The sequence below is a fragment of the Pelodiscus sinensis genome, chromosome 3 (genome assembly GCF_052426305.1).
Source record: "Pelodiscus sinensis isolate ZL-2025 chromosome 3, ASM5242630v1, whole genome shotgun sequence".
Taxonomy (NCBI): Eukaryota; Metazoa; Chordata; order Testudines; family Trionychidae; genus Pelodiscus; species Pelodiscus sinensis.
Window position 1 is genome coordinate 198132281 of NC_143054.1, and position 17867 is coordinate 198150147.

General features: G+C 47.1%; 1 protein-coding gene across 1 annotated transcript in view; it reads left to right on the forward strand.

The window, feature by feature from the left end:
* XRN2 (5'-3' exoribonuclease 2) overlaps positions 1-17867 on the forward strand; it is a 96631-nt gene that overhangs the window by 2171 nt on the left and 76593 nt on the right. The window contains exons 2-3 of the mRNA XM_075925794.2: positions 16962-17089; positions 17173-17284. Of these exons, the coding sequence (XP_075781909.1) occupies positions 16962-17089; positions 17173-17284 (240 nt within the window). The remainder of the gene's footprint in view (positions 1-16961; positions 17090-17172; positions 17285-17867) is intronic.

The following is a 17867-nucleotide window of genomic DNA, read 5'->3' on the forward strand; positions in this document are numbered from 1 at the left end:
TTAATCATGTTTACATTCTCTATTTCCTTGATTTTTATTTTTTATTTTATTTTTTATTGAGAGGTGTAATTATACTCTAACTAGAGATGTGGACAAGTAACTGGTTATCTAGTCAACATCATCCTTACTGGGTGATGCTTACTGGATAACAGTTATCTGGCTCCCCGGGAGCAGCCCCTCACCTGTGGCATACTGCTCTAGCCACACAGGGCTGGTGCTGGGAGCTAGGGCTGGCGCTGGGAGCCGGCCCTGGCAGCCAGCCTGCATAGGGCTGGGAGTAGGAGACCCACGGGCTTGAGGGATGCTCCAGCTGGCCTGGAGCGGTGCTTCCACCGAGGATCCCGTTAGTTAAACATTTGGTCGGTTAACTGACTATTTAAGTGGTATTTTACATGCCTAACTCCCATCTCTTGTTCATTCTGCTATTTAATTGTTAGTTAGGAATTTGTAAGTGATTACAAATCACTATTTTAATGGAGGAGGTGCCGGGGTCTGGGAAGGAGGTTGGGTGCAGAAGGGAGCTCGGGTAGAGGATTGAGGTGCAGGATGTAAGAGTAGTCGATTACCTCATAAGCCTAGGTTTATTGGGTAATTGAGTTGACTACTTGCTTTTCCCCCCATCCTTGCTGCCTCTGTATCCAAGGCAGCAAGGGGGGGCGGAACAGGAGCCAGTGCTGGGGGAAGCCGACTTAAAAGCAGGTGCCTCCTTGCACCATCTCCGATGCTGTCTGTTAGAGGCAGCAGTGGGGAGGGTGTAGGGGAGGCTGCCAGGGAGCAGCCGGTAACTGCAGTGGGCCCAGGCTTGCCATGGGCAGAGGCTACTCTGGTAGCAGCCTCTGTTCATGGGGATCCCAGTGGGGAGCTGGGGCCCCCCATGGACGGGGCTGCTGGACCCGATGTGAGCCGGGACTGAGCAATCCCAGCTCAGTCCTGGTTCGCACGGGGTCTGGGAGATTATCCCTGCTTTGGCTCTGTAGTTTAAATGTAGTTGTGACCAGGGGCAGGGGTGCAGAGGTTTTGGGTTGTAACTTAGGACAGGGAGTTGTGGGGGGAAAGGAGGGAGCGGGGTGCCAAGTGCAAGGTCTGGCTGGGAAATGCTTACCATAATCTGCTCCCCTCCTGCAATGCAGCAAGACCCTCATGCAGACTCCCTACCTGCTGTGCCCCCACACGCCACTCAAAATGGCAACTGCTGGGGCCACATGCACATCTGTGTTGTGCGCCCAGGGGGCTTTGCACATGCATTATTATCGTGCCCCCTCTGTCTTTTCTCCAGATTAAACAAACCCATCTTTTCCTGTCTTTCCTCGGGGTCATGTTTTTGAGACCGTCAGTGATTTTTTTTTTTTTTGTTGCTCTTCTCTGGGTTTTCTCCAGTTTGGCTAGATCAGGGGTTGGCATCCTTTTTAACCCTCCTACCCTGGACCATGCCACCCTCCTGGGAGGGAGATGAGGCTTTCTCCACCGTGTGCCCCGTGGACCACCTGGGTCAATGCAAATCTTTCTGCTGACTACTAGTTGCTAATGGAAACTCACTGTTAATTACATAATTATGCCCAAGCCATTTTGCTAATGCTGCAGCTGGGGAGAACGGTTTAATTTCAATTATTAAACAGATTAAGCGTTTTAGCTTTCTCATGTTTGTTTATCAAACTTCGTTTTAAATAAAGTAAAATATTCTTTTCAACACAACAGGTTTCAATGTTTTCTCTATTTATGGCGGGGTAGGGAACCTGTTTTGGGCCACAGAAAAATCGGTTGGGGACCACACAAGTGAGAAGCGAAAAAACTCCTCCCCAAACTCCCAACCTTCACTGATGTGGCTCCCAACTGAGACACTTCACTCCTCTGGCAGTCCAGCCCCCACGGGGTGAGGAGAAGGGACTGGAAGGACTGAGATTCAGGGCTTCCCATAGGCCAGATTTATTTTCCTGGGGTTCCAGAGATAGTGAATTTTGTGGCCCCCCCTTAGGCTCTGGGGTGGGGACAAAAATGAGTGGTTCAGTGTGCGGGACAGGGCTGCCAGCGAGTGGGATAGGGATGTAGGGTGTGGTGATGAGGGCAGGATCTGGAAGGGAATTGGGAGCAGGAGAGAGTGTGGGACGGAAGGGGGTTGGGGGAGTAAACCAGGGAATGTAGAAGGGTGAGAATACAGCCAAATAGTTAGTTGGGGAGGGAGGCAAAGAAGTGGGGAGTAAAGGAAAGTGCAGCTTCTGCAATGTAAAATAGTAATCCCCCCTCCTCACATCTTCCCGCTGCTCCAGACTCGCTCCCCTCAGCCCCATTATATCCCTCCAGCCTAATCCCCTCAGCCCCATTATATCCCTCCAGCCTAATCCCCTGTATTGCCTATGTCCCTCAGTGCAACCCCTGCTCCCTTCCATCCTGCCCCCACAGCCTGATGCCCTGCATTGCTCCATGCTCCCTCAGTCCAACCCCTGCTCCCTTGCATCCTGCCCCCCACAGCCTGATCCCCTGCATTGCTCCATGCTCTCTCAGTCCAACCCCTGTCCCCTCCTATCTTGCCTGTGCAGCCTCCTTCACTCCCCATCCTGCTCCCAAATCACTGTGCCCCCAGTGCACTCACCAGCAGTGCTGAGGCGGGGTGGGGGGTGGCAGAATCTCTTCCCTGCCCAGATCAGCCCTTTGCCTGCAGGCTGTGGCTCTGGAGCTGGGACAGGCAGAGCCTGGGGCTGCCCAGGGTTGGCTCCAGCCCAGCCAGGCACAGAGGGGTGCTGGGGAAGGGTCTCCCGGTGTACCACATGTGCCAGCTGCCCAGCCCCGGCTCTGCGGAGCAGGCCCAGCCCTACCCCCTCCCGAAGCAAGAAGCCCGTAGCCAGGAGGCAGGGGTTAACCACTTAGCTCCTGGGAGCTGCATGCCCAGGATCGGCAGGGGCAGCCCCAGGAATGTGTGCGTATCTCCCCACGCACATCCCCAGCAGGAAGCCTGAGCTAGCGCTCCAGCCTGTAGCTGTGAGGCTGGGGCCACAGCCTGAGGTCCTGGCTGTGCTGGGGGGAGGGGTGGGGCTGAGCTCCAGCCCATGTGCCACGGGAAATCGGCGTGCGTGCGTGCGTGCCGGGGGTTGCTGACCCCAGTCTAGATGTTTCCTGAACTGCGATGCCCAGAATTGGGCGCAGTACTGCAGTGGCAGTCGAATTGGCACGGATAATAACAGAAGAACGACTTCTTGTGTCCTGCTTACAATACTCCTGCTAATAAATCCCAGATGATGATGATTTGCAATACTGTTACTCCGGTTGTCTCCTTTAGCTTATGAGCAGCTGTGACTCCCAGTCCTTTTCTGCAGGACTCCTTCTGAGGCAGTCATCTCCCCACGACAGACAGGTATAATAGGTGGGGGAAGGCACTGCCTTCCCAAACCGCCAAGCTGGCCCACCCTTTCTCTGCCCCCAGAACGCCTGCGGTAGCATATTGGGGGAAAGGGGAAGGAGTGTTGCTGCCCCCCGAGCATCTGCCCTCCCTATGTTCCGGGGCCAGGGAGACTGGAGCCACCTGTCCTCCCCATGGTGCTGGGGTGGGAAGGTGGCTTGGCTCCCTTCTGGGCAAGGCCTGTGCAGAAGGGGTGGGGTTGAGGGCTTGCCCTGTCTTCACACACCGCACAGGCATTTCCCATTTTCTGTTTGTGCAAGTGATTGGTCTAAGTGGAGTGCTTTGCCTTTGTTCTTACTGAATTTCATTCTGTTTGCTTCAGACCATTTCTGCAGTGTGTCCAGATCCTTTTAAATGTTATACCTCTTATGGACTCAAAGTAAATTTGCCATAAACTAAGGATTAGATCCCATTGTTCTTACATAAAATGAATAAATCCTGTTTTCCATTGGACATTACATAAGGTAAATTTATTGTATACATTTGAGTTGAATCTTATGGAAGCGTCTCTCTTTTTGAAATGTTAACAAGTAGATCCTTCCTTTTCCTCTTTAAGAAGACAGAGGAAAAACTGCTAATCTTAAATCAAGCAGGAAGACTAAGAGGAAGAGCTTGAAGATACTAGAAAATCCTGGGGAAAATATTAATCAAATCCACATAACCTAATAAAACGGTAGCTACAATAACATAACTGGAGATCTATTTTAATTGTTTCAAAAGAGGTTCTATGAACAGTTTAGTTCAGCCAACAGCTTGCAAGCCGCATGCGGCTCTTGCCCCCCAAAATTGTGGCTTACGATGCCGCTCCTGTCCCCGCATCCATAATGGCCCCTGTCGACTCCCCCGGCTTCCCTGTGCTTACTGGGTTGGAGCTGTGGGGTTTTAAAAATGGTGCCCAAAATGGCGGCTGTCTTAAAGGGGCAGCCTCCTTTTAATTAAAAAAAAAAAAAAATTTTATGTTTTTGCTCGACAATTCTGTTGTGGGGGTCTTTTTTTCCCCTTGACAATTCTGGTGCAGCTCTTCACATTTTTTCTGCCGCTGTTTTGGCACGCTTTGTTAAATGGGTTGGCCACCTCTGGTTTAGTTATCTCATGAGACAACATTCACCGATGCTTCAATCCATTGCAAGACTATTTTTCATTGACAATTTGACAGCATATTGGTTATGTGACCATATAAGGGCAAAGTTATAAACCAATCTGCTTTAGAAAATCTTCAAAAAGAGCCTGAATATAAGCAAAATACAGTATTGAAGGTGAAGCAAAATATCAGCTGAGGGCAATTTTATGTTACATACCATGTAGTTTGTAAGCCTTTTGCTCATGAATCAGTTAGCTGTAGTGAGAGGTCTGACTGAAAGAGCAAATAGAATTGAGGAGGACAACTATCTTGTCCCATTATTCATTCTGAGTATATACTGGTTTTTTAAGTGAAATTCCCAATTGACTAGAAAAATGGTGCTGTAAATCTTTGTTCAAAGTTAACCACAGTTATGTTTTATGCTAATAGACCTTGTCAAAACTATCCAATGGTTTTTGTTTAATTCTCTGTCACATAATCTTATTTTGTGATTAGTCAAATAATCTGAGATGTACCTTGACTGATCTGGGTGCATAATAGAAGGGAGCATCAGAGAAAGAAAACTTAGTTTAAAAAAGGCTGAAATTTTATTAATTTGATTATTTTTGTAAACATTGATTCTTGCTTCAAGGGAAAATACTGGCACAATTCCTTGTTTTCATGAATATGGATTATCTGTAAGAGATGTGAAGCAAGATTTTTTTTTTTTGTTGGTATTTAAAATTGGAGTACAAGTTCTTCGGGACTTGGATCAAGATGGGTGGTAATTTCTGGTTTCAGTTCACTTTTTGAATTGAACTGCCCATAAAATTGTCCTCAGCTGATACTTTGCTTCACCTTCAGTACTGTATTTTGCTTATATTAAGGCTCTTATTGAAGATTTTCTAAAGCAGGTTGGTTTATAATGTTATCCTTAAATGCTCAAATGACCAATATTCCAATGTGAAGTCTTATCCAGAACCATCTACATTTGGGAAACTGATGATTTCATTTAAGTGTAGTCAGTACCTAAAATTAACCTCAAATTTTGTAAAGGTTTTTTCAGAGTAGGGATGTGCTACTGTAAATGGGTTAACCGATGAGCCAGTATCAGAGGCAGTAGTGCAAGGTAACAGGCGGGGACTGGTATGCACAAGGAGCTGGCTTTTAAACCAGCCTGCACTTTGGAGTACAAAGTGTTTGCTTTTGCATGGCATGTACTTAATATGTATCCATATCTGCAAAAATGCCTGTGGATGCATATATCCGTGGATTTGCAGGGCTTGTATATCAGGCACTACCACAATCTAAATAAAGATAGATTCAGTTTGATTATTGAACTTTTAATTTGGCCCCCTTGTACTTGTGCATTATGAGTATCTAATTACATGATCACATCAACTGCCCACTCCCCTTCTCCCCTCAACAGAACCTCTGCCTTGTTGAGTATGCAAGATAGATGGTGCTGAGGGAATTAATGAGCTATCCAATACATTTGTCCTATGCCTGCCTGCTTTGCTGCATTATTTAGTTCCCACTACATTAAATATAGAATTGTTAATTTCCTGAAGGTTTGTTTTGTGGTGTGTATTGTCATACCAGAGTCTCAGAAAGAGCTGCCCGATTGTCTTTGGAATGCCTTTGTGAGGTGCAGAGATGGTTGCACAGGAAAATTAAGGTTAGAACTTACAAAAGTCTCCGATAATTTTTGGGGGCTTCAGAGATCAGGCCCTTGGGGGAAGCCTCCTTCTAAGTTTTAAGACCTGATAGTGAACCATGGAGGTATTAAAGTTTCAGAGGGGTAGCCGAGTTGATCTGTAGGGGGTATATCCACACTACAGCGTTATTTCAAAATATCTTATTTCGAACTAGCTTATTTCAAAATAACGCGTCTAGACACAAAATGCATTTTGAAATAGTGTTTTGCTCTTTCAAAATAGCGCGTCCACGCTTGTAGGATGCTGAATCGCATTTAAGGCCAGCCGGAACTGGTTCTGGCAGGGTATCTGGTCAGGAATTACTTGTGTGGCTGCCTGAGGCTAACTGAGACCTGTGCTTAAAGGGACCCCTCCCCCCCCCCCCCCGCCCCTCCCCAAGACAGCCGGTTCTAAGGTTTCCCTGCTTGTTTGCCTACTTCGCTGAGGGACAGCAAAGCATTTTTTTCTCTACATGCTCTGGTTGCCCTCACTCAGGACACCACAGCATGCTGCAGCATGGAGCCAGAGCCAGAACCGACCTTGGGCACTCTGGTGCTTCTCCTGGACATGTTGCTGTGTGCCTTGGCAGCATGTTCTGCAGGCTGTAACAGTCTCCCTGGTCTGCCCCACTGGGGGCTTGTTTCTCCTTCCTCCCTCACGTCCTTCCACTTATCCCTCCCTAACCCTCTTCCTGCTGTACAATAAAAGACACATGTTCATTACAACAAAGCCTCATTATTGACAAACCTGGGGGGGGGGGGGGGGATGAAACTGAGGTGAGACTGGGGAAAGAAGGTGGGAGAGGGGAGGGGGAAACCGGGGAGGAGGGAGCTGGAAGAGGGAGGGAGAAGCTCAGGGTTGGGGGTCTCGTCAGCCCAACTGTCTCCCAGCACCACGGGTGCGGGGGCCCCGGCATCCCTGGAGGTGTGGGGAGGAAGAAGCAGGATGGGGAGAAGGACTGAGAGTAGGAGCAGTAGCTGGGGAGGCAGCAGGAGGCAGCAAGCTCTGCCCCAGGGTCGATCACCGCCTGGGGGGCACTGACCATCCTGCCCCCAGAATGCAGTCCACGGCATCAAAATAGGGGCAGGGTTCTGGAGCTGCCCCCTGTGGCCCTGGCATACGCTTGCTGCAGCTCCTTTATTTTCATGCAAACCTGCTCCTGGGTGCGCATGTGGCCTTCGGTGGCCAGGCTGGCAGCCTGTAGACGGTTGCGTTCCTCCACTTAGTATGGAGATTATGGACGTTGGAGGCATCCCCCCCAAACCTGAATTAGGTCCCTGATCTCTGCACTGGACCAGACAGGTGCCTGCCTTTTCCAGCTCCTGGCAGGCTCATGGGAGCTGGCAGACTGGTCCTGGGGAGCGGTGGAGGGCTGGCTGCCAGTGGCTGGCTGGCTCACGCTGGGGCCATTGGGTCAGGTACAGCAACTGCTGGCTCCGGTCTGGCAGGCTTGGAGCTGGCACAGGCACTGTGGCCAGAGTCTACTCCTTTAAGGGCTCCGGGGAGGGGGAAAGGGAGAGGAGTTTTCTTGGTTGTGCCCAGAGTGGCCACCAGGGCACCCTGGAAAGGGCTGGAGGCCCCCTGTTTCGTAATAAGCATCTACACAACGCTTATTTTGAAATTGAATTGGTGCTATTCCTTGTGGAATGAGGTTTACCAATTTCAAAATAAGATCTCTATTTCAATTTAATTTCCAAATAGCACAGCGTGGAGGTGGCCCCATCCAGATATGGACGTGATTTGCTCCAGGGCTGGGGCTCCAGAAAGTCATCACCAAACAGGCGCTGCTCAGTCCCACTGGGAATCGGTGACACCTGACGTAGATTCTTAGGAACGGGGCTCAGTGCTGGATCGGACCGGCTGGTCCCGGGGGGAATCGGTGACCCCAGACGCAGATGCTCAGGGGCAGGGCTTGGTGCCGGATCAGATCGATTGGTCCCCCGGGGCAATTGGTGACACTGGGCGCAGATGCTTGGAACTGAGACTTGGAGCCAGATCTGACCGGCTGGTCCCGGTGGGAATCGGTGACACCTGACACAGATAAAAAAAAACAACAAATAGTCTTGCAGCACCTTACAGAATAAAAAAAAATGTAGATGTTATCATGAGCTTTCGTGGGTACAACCTACTTTGTCAGATGACTGGAGTATTAAAAGTCCAGATGCAAGAATAAATAAAGGAAAAGGGCAAAAAAGGAGAAAAAAGACAGAGAATAGATTGATCAAGTAATTATAAGAGGCTGATCAGAACAATTAGCACCTCCGTTGGTTGGTTGGTATGGACACTCTAATTGACAATTTCTTTCCCTTTTTTTCTTTTTCCTCCTCTTCACTTCCCCCCATATCCTCTCTGTGCTATTTTTTTGAAAACTGTACCCTTTACACTTCATTCATCTGAAGAAGTGGGTTGTGTCCATGAATGTTCATGATACTGTCTACATGTTTTGTTAGTCTCTAAGATGCTGCAAGACGGTTCGTTGTTTTTTAAGTTTTCACAGAAGTACTAGATCTTTTAAAAAAATGATAATAAAGAGGCAGGCCCAAAGTACATGTGATTGAGTCTTAGGCCAACTGAACAGCAGGCCTCTAGAAAGTTTAGCCAGAGACAGTAGTTTAAGGGCCTGCTGGCTATAACAATGGGTTAAAACCTGTTCCTGCATTGAGACAGCAGAATAACCATCTCCAGAAGTTTGAAAATACAGGGGTTTGCAGCTAGTAATCTGTTTGATGTCCAATATACAGTGAACTTCCGATAATACGGCATCTTTAGGACCCAGGGGGTGCCGGATTATCAGATATGCTGGACTATCAGGAAGGGGGGCTATGAGGGATCTGGGGTGGGGTGGGAGGGATGCCACCCCAGACCCCTCATAGCCCCCCCTTCCAATAGTCTGGCTCTGCCCCGGGCTTCTCGGAATCAGCCGCTAGTCACTTTCCGCAGCGGCTGAATAGGGGCACCTGGGGCAGAGCAGTAGGAGTGCTGCCGGGTTGGTCCCGCAGCCCCGAGGGGCAGCGCTAAGAACCCCAGCTGCTCTGCCCCCGGCTTCCCCGATTCAGCTGCCGGGCGCAGAGCAGCTCCAATTGTCCGGCTGCTCCGAGCACTTCCAGGTTCCTGATGGTGCCGGACCATCAGAAGTGCCAGAGCATCGGATGCCGGACTAATGGAGTTTTACTGTAATCTGTTCATCCACTTGTTTTGGGTCTGCTTATTGGCTAAGTGTTGTACTTTAAAGAATTACACAGGATCTTCTTCAGGGGAATACAGTAAAACACCACATTTATTGGTAATACATCTATACTATAGTCATGTACTCACACACACGCTCCGTCTTGTCGTTGCTTAGTTACCAATTTGTTGCTCCCCTTAACTCACTGACCAGGTGAGTTAGATGGAGGAGGGAAAGTGAGGACCAATGCGCGGATGTTGACAAATGAGACTCCGGGTCCCATGCACGACACACCCTATTTATAAGAGCTTCCCTCTCATGTAAGTCTGCGTGCTTTCATTGTGTCTGGGTATGTCTAAACTATGCTCTGTTTTCAAAAGAGAATATGCACATTCTGTGGGAATTTGCATATCATCTTCTGATCTCACTTTTGAAAGTGGAGCTTTCGAAAGTGCAAGTAGTCTGGATGCGTCTTTTTGGGAGGAAAAACCCTTTTTCGAAAAAACCGTGTAAGCCTAATTTTTTAAGGAAAACCCTTTTCAAAAAAGGCTTTTTTCTGGAGGGGAAAAAAGACGTGTCCAGGCTATTTGCACTTTTGAAATAGAGTATAGTCTAGACCAGTGGTCCCCAACGCAGTGCCCGTGGGCGCCATGGCACCCACCGGGGCACTTATGTGCGCCCGTGGAATGATCTGGGCCGGTCCTGGCACACGTTGTGTGAGCAGCCTCGCCCTCGGATGCCCGGCAGCCCCAAAAGGTTGGGGACCACTGGTCTAGACATAGCCTTAGTTCTTAATTAGATCTGTGGCGCCTTCTTCTGGGTGTTGTCCCCAGTGTTGCCACATTCATCTGCAAAGAGGGTGTTTGCTTTTGACTCTAAGGCCGTCCATACATCTGATTCCTTCACAATGAACCCATTTGACAGCGTCTTGGTGTCCTTGGGTTTGGCTCCTATTCTCCCCCTTTTCAGCTATGGAAATAGTTAATTCTTTCAAGTTGTTACCAGTTGTTACCTTCTTTTGAAGGACCACAAAGCTATTTGCCTTCCCTGCCTCATTCATTCACACCTTATTGATCAAGAACAGAACCACTTTCAACAGAACCACTTTCAAGTCAAAGGGATAAGATCTGTTCTGTTTCTAGTGCAAGGACATTTTCTTTACCTTGATTATTCCTAAGGACTGTAAAACATTATAAGACTAATACAAAGTCTCTCTTTTCCTTTTCCTTTTCCTTTTCCTTTTCCTTTTATTTATATATATATATATATATATATATTATATATAAAGTTTTTCGTTTTTCCAGCAGGACAACAGTGACGTTGTCACATTACTCTGCATCCCCTCCGGACTCCCTCCCCTTACCCCAGTGCTCAGCTGCTGCTCAGGACTGGGGTGGCTCTGGAGCGGCCTCCCTCCCTGGAGCAGCCCCCCTCCATAGAGGGCACTGGAGCTGTGCAGTCGCTCCCCTGACCCCTCCCTGGAGCTCTGGGATGGGGGCCAACGCTGGGAGTTGCACGGCTTTTCTCCTCTCCCTTTTCCTGGTGCTCTGGTGGGGTGGGGGCAAAGCTGCAAGCTGTGCGGCCCCGGAAGCCACGCAACCACTTCCCTCCCCTCTGATGCTCAGGGGCGCAGAAGCTGCTAATTTCTCCCCTCCCTAGCCCCCTTCACACACACCTTAGGTGGTGGCGGGGGAGAGAACCAGAACAGGATTGCGGGGGAAGGAGAGAGCGGTGACTGGGGGGCAGAAGGAGCCAGGGCCAGAAAGAACCAGAAGTGGAATTGCGCAGCTTTCCCCACTCTCTGGCTATGTGTACGCTGGCGGGTTATTGCGTAAGTACGGCCGTTCTTGCGCAAGAATCCGCAGAGCGTCTACACTGCTCTTGCGCAAGGAAATTTACAGTACGGCGTGGTAAGAGATGGCTCCTTGTGCAAGAGCTATGCTCTTTTTTAACAGGTGTAAGCCCTCCTGCGCAGGAGCTCTTGCGCAAGAGGGCAGTGTGGATGCTCAGCAGGGATTTCTTGCGCAAGAAAGCCCTGTGGCTAAAATGGCCGTCAGAGCTTTCTTGCTCAAGAGAGCGTCCACACTGCCATGGGCGCTCTTGCGCAAAAGCACAGCTCGCACATGGCAGCGTGGATGTTTTCTTGTGCAAGACTTCTTCCACAAGAACCCTTGTGCAAGATGTTCTTGTGCAAGAAGCTGCCAGAACCCGCTAGTGTAGATATAGCCCATGATGCTTGGTGGGGTGAAACCCTGCAGCCTGTCCCACTCCCCTGTGCTCCAGGGAGGGTGAGTGGGAGTCTCACATCCTCGCCAGTGCTTGAGGGAGAGGGTCAGAAGCTGTGCTGCCTTCCTCTCCCCGTTGCTCTGGGCAGGTGGAAGAGGGGTTGGCAAACGTAGCAAGCAGGATGTACAGCCCCGTAGTAAAACATTATAAGGTTTATGTACAGTTTCCATAAGACATTACAATACAAGATTTCTATAAGACAGTATGAGATTTATACGTAGTTTCCATAAGACATTATAATCGAAAGTTTCTGAGACACATTTTAAGACTATTTGATGTGTGAGGGCGTCTTACAGTGCTCCAGACTGGAAAGAGGAACTTGAAGCATGAAAGATGGAAACTATGAACTTCTCTAGTCTGGCAACATCTGTGGTCCAGCATGATTTTAGTTAGCCGGATGTCCACTTACTGTGAGAGTGGCCATGTTTCCCATGGTCCAGTTTGTTTGCAGCTACCAGTCCTGGCTCTCTCAGTTCTACCCCTAACTGTCTTTTGAGATACGGGCAAGCAGTGGAAGTGGTGGTAATGCCGCTAAACATAAGCATGGTTTTTGTGCTTTATCTACTCACTTCCCTGTGCCAATGAAGTAAAATTGTGTAACAACACTAACACTTTGTGGCTATGTCTACACTGGTGTGATCTTGCGCCAGAGATATGCAAATGAGGCTAAGTGTGGAATATTGCTGAGCCTCATTTGCATATCTAATGAGCTGCCATTTTTGCAGAAGAGGCTCTTGCGCCAGAAGGAGCTGTCTACACTGCCTCTTCTTGCGCAAGAAAAACCCTCTTGCACAATGCCGCTACGCTCATTATTTTCAGGAATAATGGCATTGCGCAAGAGGGCTTTTCTTGCGCAAAAGGGGCAGTGTAGACAGCTCCGTCTGGCGCAAGAGCCTCTTCCGCAAAAATGGCGGTTCATTAGATATGCAAATGAGGCTCGGTGATATTCCATGCTTAGTCCCATTTGCATACCTCTGGCGCAAGACTTTGCGCCAGAGGTATGCAAATGGGGCTAAGACGTAGCCTGTGTTATAGAGAGCTGATAAGCTATGGCTAGGCGTAGGCTTATGTAGGGTATATCAGTATAGTCCAACATTATTTAAACCGCATTGCAAGTGCTGTTCTATTTATTCGTCTCAGTGAAATAAAAATAAAGAGACTCATTCATCACAATACTGACCTCCCATGGTTCAGCAAATACTCTGGTTCGGCACCTGCCTGGTCCTGAGGTGCCAGACTAGAGAGGTTCAACCTGTACTGATTTAGCTAAGGGAAAGATGAGAATTAGATTTTGTATAGTTTGATTTCTATCAGTGGGGAATTAATAAAGATATTGGCTGGTTCGCACACTACCTTCCACATCCTAATGACTTAACCAACCAGCCTAACAATGGGTACTTATAGAAGTGCAAATTGTCCACGTTTTAAGAGGCTGATAAGGACAATCTAAATCACTATTTTTTCTTCCCCTTCTCTCCCCCACCTTCCCTTATTTATTCTTGGATCTGGACTTGTAATACTCCAGTCATCTGAAAAAGTGGGTTGTGCCCACAGAAGCTCATGATATCATCTACATGTTCTGTTAGTCTGTAACTGGGAAAACTCAAAAAACAACCAATAGTCTAGCAGCACCTTAAAGACTAACTCGGCTCCCTTTCTGAAGATTTTGTATAGTTATTGGTCATGAAGATATTGGCTTGGAGGGACATTCCTCAAGCTGGAAGGTGATGGGTAGTGTCCGAGCATCCCAAACATCTTCCCATAAGAGGGAAGGCTGACTACTAGAGAGCAAGAGGGGTGGAAGGATCACATTTGTCTCTGTACTAGGGATGATGAAAAGTGTTTTTATTCTGGTAAATTTCTGTGGGGGTGGGGTGGCTCCTGTGAAGCTGCCTTCACCCTGCCGCTGCGTCTGTCCAAAATAGCTGACGAAATTCAGTGTCAGTCAACAAAGTAACGCACGTTGGAAAATATCCTACTCAGGAAAGAAGTCTCGGTGTCATCCTGAATTAGTTCTCTAAAAACATTGGCTCGGTCTGCATTGGCAGCCAAAAGAGCTGCCAGTGTTAGCTACCATGAGGAAAAAGATAAGACAAAGCATCTTGCTTGTCTATGAGAGCACAGTATACCCACATCTTGAATAGTGTGTGCAGATCTGGTTACCCCATCTCAAAAAATCTTTTAGAATTGGGAAAGGCACAGGTAACAAACAGTTCGGGTAGGGAACAACTTTTATATCGGGAGAAATTAAAAAGATGGGGACTTATCAACTTGGACAAGAGACACCTAACCGGGGATAGGATAGATGTCTTTAAACACTTGACTAATGCGGAGAAAGCAAATAAGGAAGTGTTATTCCTTCAAGAACAGCAGACTTAGTCACCCAATGGAATTAATAAGCAGCAGGTTAAAATCAAGAGGAAGTACTTCATACAATGCACAGTCAACCTGTGTAACTCTTTGCCAGGGGATCTTGTGAAGGCCCAGACTATAAGGCTACATCTATATTGTGTTCTCTTGCACAAGAACATATGCAAATGAGGCATGGCAATGAATATCACCACGCCTCATTTGCATACTTAATGAGCCGCCATTTTTGCACAAGGAGTTTTTGCTCAAGAGCTGTTCTGCCGCTTGTTTTCAGGCAAACAGGCTCTTCCGCAATAGGGGGTTTTTGCACAAGAAGGAGCAGTGTAGAGTGCTCCTTCTTGTGCAAAAATGGCAGCTCATTAAGTTGGCAAATGAGGTGCGATGATATTCATCGCCATGCCTCATTTGCATATGTTCTTGAGCAAGAGAGCGCAATCTAGACATAGTGTAATAGTGCTCAAAAAAAGAACTAGATAAGTTCCTGTAGGGTAGGTTCATGAGGCTATTAGCCAGGATAGGTGGGGATACAACACCTGCTCTCTGTGTCCCTAGTTTCTGTTGGCCAGAAGCTGGTACACTTTGAACCTCTGTAGTCCATCACTCTCGGGATCTGACCGGTGCCGAACCAGAGAATTTGCCAGACTATGGCAGGTCAATATTGTCTAGCAGCATTACCAACACTTCTGCTGCTTACTGGGCTCTTAGAAGACATTTAGGGGTAAATTAGAGCTAAATAACAGCTCAGAACACTGAGAGCCAGGACTGGTGGCTGTAAGCAAACTTTATGGGACCATGGGAAACTTGGCCACACCTGTGAAAAGTGGACATCTGGCGAACTCAAATCATGTCAGACCAGAGAGTGTGGGACTGGAGAGGTTCAGCTTGTACCAGATGACAGGGGAGGGATCACTTGCTGATTGCCTGTTCTGTCCACTCCGTCGGAAGCACCTGGAATTGGCTACTGTCGGCAGACAGGATACTGGGCTACATGGACCCTTGGTCTGACCCAGTGTGGCCATTCTTAACGAATATTTCCCAAAGTAGATGGAAAGCAGGTGCTTCTTTCCTTTACCATCACAGTTACTGGATGCTTAGTGTAATGGGCATGAGTGCTTCTGCTGTGTTCCAAAATAAGGTTTTTGGTCATGTTTTCACTAGGGATGTGAAAAAGTGGGAAGTTGTATAACCACCGAAAATCTCAGTGGTTTACACACACCTGTAACACAGGGCAGCCGCTGGCTCCCCACCTTCCATCCTGTTCCCAGGGAGCCGGCTGCTGCCCCACACTGCTGCCTCTGATACAGAGCCAGCAATGCAGGGTGGCAGCTGGCTCCCCAGAGTGGGGCGGGAACCTGTTAACTGTTAACAGTAATAGATAAACCCAAGTCTGACTGTTAACTGTTTAAACCAGCGTTTCTTAAACTGTGATCCGTGGCACACCGGTGTGCCGCGGAAAACAACAGAGTTCAAAATGGCCATCCTTAAAGGGACAGGTGACCTTTTTTCTCAATAACTTCCCCCCAGCCCTTTTTTTCCTCAATAACTTTTCCCCGCCTTCCCCCTCCCCCCCTTTTTTTTCCACCAACAAAAAATCCTTGGTGTCCCTCCAAAAAAAAAAAAATTCTTTGGTGTTCCTCAGTCTTAAAAAGTTTAAGAAACACTGGTTTAAATGATTATACTTTTATGTCCCTAGTGTTCACCATGATTTTGATTCTTCTGACAAGACAGGAACAGACAAAAAGTAGCGGTGTCTTTTTTGTTTTATCTGTGCTGTAAAGCGAAATATTGGAGAAATAGTTGAAGTGCCCCTGGTTTGTCCAAATGTGCAGTCCATCTCTCACAGGCCTTCTCTTGCATAAAGTGTAAAGACTAACGTAGGACTAATGTTGTAAAACCTCCTCTTGATTATAACTCAGGACAGGGCTCCTTAGACAATCAACTTACAGAAGCTGTGTGAGGTCCTGCTAGCCCTACAACATTCTCTTTTATAACATTATTCTTGCTCTTGTGGACAGAGGGGCAAAAATATACATATGTTTAAAGAACAATGTTTTAACTCTGTCTAAAACTTGATTAAGTTACTTAATTGTAGTGGGAGTGTTCTTATGTCTTGTCTGTGTGGCCATATAACAACGTATGATTGCCTAGGCCATTTTTAAACAAAGGCTATTTTATAGTGTAGACCAATGTTTCTCCCTCGGGGTACTCGAGAGAAGTCTGGGGGGTACGTCAACACAACTGAAATTTGGAGAAAACTGAATTTTGGTTTTAAGTTTACAGTGCTTTATTATTTATGTACTTTTTACACAAACATTTCATCACCCACTCGGCTATGATTCAATTATTTAAATAAATGTGTTTTAATGGTAGAAAAAAAAATTGTCTGTCTGAAAACTGTAGGTACTGGGGGTACTTAACTTTTTTTTTAAAGGGGATACTTTATATATAAAAAAAAGGTTGAAACACTGGTGTAGACAAGATCTATATATAATTATATTGTGAGCTGATGTTCAGCTGTTCTTTGCTTCATCGCCCTTAGTGTTTTTTAAATCTCCTTTGGGTCTGATGTGTTTAAACTATAAGGATGTGATGGTGTACATGTTTAAATTATTAACTTATGAGCCTGAGCTCATTGGTTAACCTTCATAGTTACATGAAAGCTTCCTCTCCTCCCCCCAGCGTGTTGCTGCATCTGTATCAGAGGCAGCAGCTTGGGGAAGAAGGTGGGAGCTGGTGCTCGCAGGGAGCCAGCTTTTAAGCAGTAGGTTCTGGGGATCCGTGCCTTCCTCCCCCTCATGCTTTTGCCTCTCAGAGGCAGCAGCGCAGAGGGGCACATGGGAGCCGGTACGCACAAGGAGCCGGCTTTTAGTAGTTACACGATTACCCCCCCTCCACTTGCGTTTTAACATCCGTAGTTTAAAGCCTCTCTGATATCACAATTGTTGCATGAATGGCAAATACTGAAAGGGCTCATTGTTACTGTGTTCACAGCCTAAAGAATGCAATGGCATCAAAATTCCAGTTGATACCAGCAAGCCAAATCCCAACGAGGTGGAGTTTGATAACCTGTATTTGGATATGAATGGTATTATTCATCCATGCACCCATCCGGAGGACAAGTAAGCGATTCTTTCCTCACTTCGTATGTAGCTTGTATTCTGTATTATTTGAAACATTAATGGGATGTCTTGTTAAATTATAGACCAGCGCCCAAAAATGAAGATGAAATGATGGTTGCCATTTTTGAGTACATTGACAGACTTTTCAATATCGTCAGGCCAAGACGACTTCTCTACATGGCAATAGATGGAGTAGTAAGTTCGGAAATGTTTATGTTGTTTCCCTGTAATGCCCGACTGCCACGGTTGATGCTCTCGGCTTTCATAAACTTCATTTGGCAGTAGTTCAGCTTTTCATTTAATATGTGTAGTTCAGTTACCACAACCAATATTTGACTAACACTTCAGTTTGGCATATGCCAAAGAAAGCTTTTATTTGTCTAGTGTATTATTTCAGGGTGGAGGGCTGTGGGGGATAACTTCTGGTTTGCTTTCTCGGAGCACAAGTCCTTTGTAAATAAGGGCTACTCTAAAGGTCTCTTCTGGCTTTAAATCCTATGAATCTATGAAATCGGTGGTAGTTTGTGCGGCAAGCTGGCTGTGAAAGATCAGAAAAGCCTACAAATGAACACTTACAATTTAGCAACTAATTGAAATCTTCCACAATATAATTAAGAGTCACCTGCATTTGTTGCTTGACTTGTACACAAAACCCAGGGGAAGAAGAGGGAGCGAATACAGGTGTTTTGGCTGAAGAATAAGCCAAGAAAAAGCATTCTTATAAATATTCAATTTCTGATTGTTACCCAATTACATTAAAATTTGTTTGACAGACTCA